This window comes from Nanorana parkeri, unplaced genomic scaffold, assembly GCF_000935625.1.
Source record: "Nanorana parkeri isolate BGI_ZX_2015 unplaced genomic scaffold, ASM93562v1 scaffold145, whole genome shotgun sequence".
NCBI lineage: Eukaryota > Metazoa > Chordata > Amphibia > Anura > Dicroglossidae > Nanorana > Nanorana parkeri.
This window is the reverse complement of record NW_017306413.1, coordinates 1,374,235-1,380,766: the sequence shown is the minus strand read 5'-3', so window position 1 is coordinate 1,380,766 and position 6,532 is coordinate 1,374,235. Positions and strand designations below refer to the sequence as shown.

General features: G+C 42.9%; 1 protein-coding gene across 1 annotated transcript; it reads left to right on the top strand.

Moving 5' to 3' along the window:
- The first annotated feature begins 276 nt into the window (after positions 1 to 276).
- LOC108785151 (isopentenyl-diphosphate Delta-isomerase 1-like) lies at positions 277 to 5,264 on the top strand. Its single transcript, XM_018554176.1, has 4 exons — positions 277 to 451; positions 1,334 to 1,426; positions 3,446 to 3,576; positions 4,840 to 5,264. The coding sequence occupies exons 1-4, from the start codon at positions 277 to 279 to the stop codon at positions 5,155 to 5,157; spliced, it is 717 nt and encodes a 238-aa protein (XP_018409678.1). The 3' UTR covers positions 5,158 to 5,264.
- Positions 5,265 to 6,532: the final 1,268 nt, after the last annotated feature.

Genomic DNA, 6,532 nt, shown 5'->3' with positions numbered 1-6,532 from the left:
CTTCTCCTTGGATCCCTGTTGCTCTCCCCCAGCATTGCTCCTAGCATTGGTCAAATGTGTGTGAAGGAACCTAGCAGCCAATGTATCTATCAAAAATATGCACTTGTATATAATAATTAGGAAATGTAAATCTTGAGCAAAAATCTGATCCAAATCCTCTCGACATGCATTATCAATTATAACTAGCAGTGCTTACTCTGTAATGTATAGTCCTTGTCCGATCTGATTGGGTACTAGTACCCAGTCTTTATTGTTTCCAAGTACAATTGTATCCTCATGTTTTCCAGTATTAGAAGACATCTAGCAGCCATGCCTGAGGTAGACACAGACTCCCTGGATGAGAAGCAGGTCCAACTGCTGGCCGAGATGTGTATTCTACTAGATGAGAATGACAAGAAGATTGGAGGTGATACCAAGAAGAACTGCCATCTTAATGTTAACATTGACAAAGGTAAGATTGTAAAGACTAAACCTCATTTCCTGTAGCTATATATATTTATAAGCAGTGTCTGGTTCAAGCCAAAATGAGGAAACATCCATTGACTTGTGTTATCTGCTGATGAGCTAGATTACCCGTCTCTTCCCCCGCCACCTTAGTATGAAATAAATGAATTGCAGGGGGGAGCGGACATCATCATCAGTTGGGAACTCAGGACTTGGCCACCGTCAAGTTAAAAGAAATGTAAAAAGCAACTTGAAGACATTGATCTGGAGCAATAGCTGTTAAACTAATACTTCCATGTTGTGACTGGCATTTCCATGTGCCTGCCTGTTGCATCACATTTCTGTTTGAGTATCTAGAAAGCCCCAAACACCACCAGTAGAAAGGTGCAGGAGGGGGCCGGCTGGAGCCAGTACCTCATGCCTAGGAAGTGACCCCGAGTGGCACTGAAACGTTGCAATGTGACAAGATGGGTGTGCATCAATAAAAGGATCACTTTCTGAAGATTCGACCATGGTGTGCTGGTGATATATTTTACTACTTGAGGCTGGAGCCAGTGACGCGGAAGCTGGTTGCTTTTTATATTGGAGAATTTTAGCATTTTGGGCTTCTCAGATAATGGCCTTCAGAGGCAATCAATCTCAAAATAATAAAGAGGAAGGATCTTGCGGGTGCCCCTGTGGTGTTGCATCTTTTCCCAGCCATTTAGATGTTATAGGGCTCTGTCAGCGTCACGTGCATAGAGGTGGTTATGCTACTACGTGGAAGGTACAAGTAACATTCGGTAGAATTGAGCTCGGGGTGCAAGAATGCTGAATGTGACATTTACCTTTTTGATAGTGTATTGTTACTTTAAAACATTCTGTGATCGGTCATTCTTCTTTCTTACAGGTTTGCTGCACAGAGCTTTTAGTGTTTTCCTATTCAATACAGAAAATAAACTACTGTTACAGCAGAGGTCAGATGCCAAAATCACCTTTCCAGGTCTGTATCACTAGAAGTATGAAAGTAAACTCTGACCTTGGCCTGCATACTGGGAATTCCACTTAGTGGGAGCTTGCACAGCACAATGCAATATGGGCTTTAGGATGTACACCTTTTGGGTGTTAGAAGATGGGGCAGTCAGGGGGACTATGAACGCAGACATGTTTTATACTTTAGCTTCACCGCACTTGTGGTTGGTAGCCAGTTTGGTGCATTATAAAATGTTTGTCAGGACGTGTTGGCCCCTATCCCCACCTATGGTGAAGTGTGGTGTACCACAACAGATTGTTGGGGCATTGCAGTGCTATATTGAGCTGGGTGTGCCATACAGGTTAACGATGGTCTTTCTGTATATGCAGTCCTGTTTCAGTTCACATTTTGTACAGTTATGACCTGTAATCAAAATGTTACCACTGAATCAGTGGTAGTGGCAGTTCTTTCGCTTTGCTGCATGTTCAGTTTCCGGTATATGATTTGTCTGTTAGCATGACAAATACACTGAATTTCAGGGAGATGTGCATTGCGGTTAAAGAAGAAATCTGACTTATTATAAACTCCCAGATGGCAGCGAGTTAGGTGAAATTATGTGTGCTTACCTCCGTTTCACAGTCCAAAGATGTTGGAAATGGATTTGTTACAAGAAGCATACCGAAACTGAACCCTATTGATCAGAGGGCATTGTTACCTAAAAGTCCAATCCAAATTTAGTCTGTATGCATTGGCCTAATTGACCATAAAGTTGGGTATACACGTTTCTATTTTTTGTTCAACTTGCGGGTTGAATGAAAAAATAGAGCAGATTCCTTCATCAACACTTATGAGCATTGATGGCCGAACCCCTCGCTGTTTGCATTGTATTCTGACAGAGATCAGAGGCTAGCTGATGGGCTGCTAGCTCCAATGTGCTGAGAATTCAATGGCTGGCTCCTTTTTACCTTGTTCACACCAGGCACAGTGCATTCCGGCCCGATTCTGCCCAGAATGCACTGCCTCACATTGCGGCCGGCCCACTTTTTTGTGGGGCAGGAAGGGGTGTGACGGTTATTGAAGTGAATGGCACCGTAGCCACACCCTCCGGCCGCAATGTTATCGGCCGCACAGGATCGCAAGGCACATTATGCCTGCTGTCCGATCAAAATAGTGCTTGCAGCAAAGACCCCCCCAAAGAAGCTGATGAAGAAGAGATCTGCTTCATCAGCTTCTCTCCAGCATCTGAAGCTGGAGAGCGACACAAGAATGCGGAAGTGATGTAATATACATCACTTCTGCATTCTGACACTGGAGAGGGAATGGAGGGAGTTCATGTAACGATCTCCCTCTGATCCCGTCACAGAGCCACCATGCTGGTCCTGGGGGCGCACTGGGCACAGCGGAGTTTGGGACCCGCACAGATCAGGACATTATAAAAGCTATCCGCCGGCTCTGTAGCTGGCGGATCGCTTGAATGTAAACAGCCATTGCTGCCTGTTTTTTACATTTTGTCAGTTTCCTGCTCGCCCGTCTTTAGACGGCCTCTTACATCCAGGAAGCTCCCGGCCGGCCGCCTTTTCACAACGGCTGGCCAGGAGGTGGTTAAGGGCTAAAACATTGATCAAAAAGCGTATAAGAATTTAAGAAAAGAATATATCCCTAGATGCACATGAAATGCACCTGGAAAAACTACTGTGAAATCTGTCTTTGAGGCTTTGTTTATGAACAAAACCATGTGATCACCGTCATAGCTCACATGATCAGAAACTATGCTGATTTATATTCACATCATTAATGGGGACACATAACTGTCAATGACAGTTCTAGCTGTAAAGGAGAACATAGATTGCTGTTTCCTCTGCACATTGCATCTGGTAGAGGACTTTTTATCTGCAGAGTGTAGCGACTTAAAGCCCATCTCTAGGCAAAGTCTTGTGATGTTGGGAACGAGCATAAAATCTTTTGTCATACTTTGCGTATGTGCTGTATATATTGATCTTGTGTTTGTGATAAACCTCGTTCCTGTTTGTCATTTTCTGACCTCCCCAGGTTGCTTCACAAACACCTGCTGCAGCCATCCCCTCAACACCCCCCTGGAAACAGAAGAACAAGATGCTATTGGGGTCCGGCGAGCAGCACAAAGGCGTCTACAGGCAGAACTTGGCATACCAACTGAGCAGGTAAAAGCATTTCGGAGAGTTACCATACTAGGCACAAAGTCAGCTTTTACTGTTAGATACAGCAGGTGATATTATTCCCAATGAAGTCATCCCATTATATTGATCCTCAAAGTAACAGCTTGGCAGTAGCTATTTTAACATGTTCCTGGCCAGGTTGATGGTGGAAGGAGGAAAACACAAATGCAAGGATCATTTATCTTCAATATAGAGACTTTTACATTGCGGTTTCTGGACATAATACAGGTTTAAACAATGTGTCATACTATGCCTGGTGAAGGGACGCGGTGTGGTCTAGTAATGTGGCTTTTTGCTAGACACGGTTTTAACATCAATAAAAGTGTTATTGGGTGAAGTTCTTTGGCGTGCAGGTGACATATATTAATGTGGATTCATGTGGCACCATCTGCAGTTACTCAAGCACCCACCTAATCAGGGGTACTTGGTAAACTTGCATGGAAGGGAGATGACTCTTATTACCACTGTAGTGATAACTGGTCTAAGGAGTGTGTGAACGGCAAGCTCTAATATAGTGTATGTGGTCATAAAGCATTCCAGGAATGAGCTGATTACAACAGTATCTGCATTACTTTGTACGTTTATTGTCAGGTCAGAGTTACTTTTTGATGCCCATAAATCTCAGCACTTTGCTGTCAGGCCTGTAAACTGTGATCATAGAAGCTGGGAACTACCATATAGAGTAATGGTGGTCTTTTGTACTTTGGCACATCACTAACTATATCATTGAGCCTGTGAATGGAAGACAAGTCCCATCTGATACCGCACTAGAGGCACCTATAGAGCTCAAGGGACTACAAGTGCAGTGCGGTTACCACATTTGTAGTCTATTGAATACTTCCTCCAGCCCCATAATGGTCATTCTGTACCTCCATAAAGATCTGGGGGTTAGGGGGAAGAGTCTGCAGGAGCCTGGCTAGTGCCCCAGCAATAAAATAATGCAATTTGTTTATTAGTGTGCATGTATTTCATTTTTTCAGAAGGTCAACTGTGCTTTAAGAATGTCATTACTGACCTCAGCTGCTGTTCTGTCCCCATTTATACAAAGCTGAAGATATTGAAAATGACTTCTGAAATCATGTTAATGCTTATTATAGATTTGTCACTGGGTTTGCATTACTTTAAAGAGTACTTGTTTGCTGCAGTAACTGTATTGAATAACCCTTTTACTTCTGTTTTTTTAATATATAATGTTTCTTACTTTGTCTTATATAATGCTTAATCCTATAAAACAATTACAATTTACAGGTGACTCCAGATGAACTGAGATACCTAACGAGAATTCACTATAAAGCTCAGTCAGATGGGATCTGGGGAGAGCATGAAATAGATTACATCCTGTTTGTACAGAAGAATGTCACTCTAGATCCAGACGTCAATGAGATTCAAAGCCACTGCTACGTATCCAAGGAGGAGCTGACGCAATTGTTAGAAAAGGCTAAGCGAGGAGAAGTCAAGGTTACGCCGTGGTTCCAGCTGATTGCAGACACTTTTCTCTACAAGTGGTGGGATAACTTGGAAAATCTGAAATCATTTGAGGATCATGATAAAATTCATCGGATGTGAAGGAGACAATTCATTCTTCATTGCATGTAGTGGTCTATGGTGTGTGCGGCTGACACTGTGCAAGTGGTACCGTCTCTACAGATCTATATAACATCAGATTGATTTCTTAGACACTGCGCAATGTGCTTGTAAACTAATAAAGTGACATTGTACAGGAAATGGAGCACACCGGGGCTCATTGATGAAGGCTGGAGAAGTTTCCCATAAGAACCAGATTATGAATTCTAACTCTGCATTAAGAAATTAAAGTTGACATTTGATTTGCCAGGTTGTAACAAGACTTCCCACTGTTTATACAATTTAGCATTTGATGCAAAATGTAATTTTATTATCTGTTACTGAGCTTTTCAATAATTAAACTTCCCTTAAGTGCTGCTTGTGTTATTAGTTCATATGAATTTTGATGCTTTTATCTATTACAGGCAGTCTGCGGGTGACAAACAAGATAGGTTCTGTAGGTTTGTTCTTAAGTTGAACTTGTATGTAAGTTGGAACAGGTACATTTTTTTTAAGTGCAACTCCAGCCAATAAAAACATTTTAGTTTTGGACCGCATAGGGAAGGATTAGCCTCCCGTAACGTTTGTTTTGCTTTGTGTGACCCTGTTCAGAAGATTTCACCTCACTTTCTGTCCCTGTGAAAATTTTAGGTTGTCGTGGAAACAAGGATTGGTGATAAAGCTTTAGTGGATACACCTTTTTCCCATAACTCTTACAGGAGTGAATTTCCCTTCCTGTTGTCTCAAGGACAGGAAGTGAGATTAAATCTTTCTAATGAGGACACAGCAGTAAAAACCTCAGAGACCCGGAAGAAGAGGCGGGCACCACGTCTAACAAACCAAACCCAAAAAGGAGTGCACTCCTTGTCGGCATGTGTGGTAGCATTACAACTACCGAAACACTGCACGGTATACTTTGGTTGCAGCCTGGGACCCCCTGCTGTACAGTAATAGCCTCAGTTTGTAAGTAGGGGGTCATATGTAAGTTGGATGTTTGCAACTCTGGGACCGCCTGCATCTTATCAACCAGCTCTGTGTAAAAAAAAAAAAAAGGCAGGGAGGTTGAAATGTGTTCCTGGAGTTACGTTTAGAAACAATTCCAGAAATAGCCCTCAGGCAGCCAGGGCATCTGCTAATGAGTGTAGCCATTGTGGCACTCTAGGAACCGCAGCAAGTGTCCACAGATCCAAACAAATCGGGTAGCTCCAAGTGCTTAGTCCGATCACCCTACTCTTCCGATTCATTGGGAACCGCTGGGAAAGTGCTCTGTACCCAACTTGTTACTAGAATGGGGTCTGGAAAATGCCTTAAATTGCAGATCCTAGTGTCCAAAAGGTGATTTCAAGGCAAGCCCTGTAATGTCCAGTGGTACTCAAGT

Excerpts from the sequence above, each read along its gene's own strand:
- LOC108785151 (XM_018554176.1), top strand. The coding sequence starts at position 277 with ATGTTTTCCAGTATTAGAAGACATCTAGCAGCCATGCCTGAGGTAGAC. Across the intron at positions 452-1,333 it reads TAATGTTAACATTGACAAAG|GTTTGCTGCACAGAGCTTTT; the intron begins GTAAGATTGTAA and ends TCTTTCTTACAG. Across the intron at positions 3,577-4,839 it reads TTGGCATACCAACTGAGCAG|GTGACTCCAGATGAACTGAG; the intron begins GTAAAAGCATTT and ends TACAATTTACAG.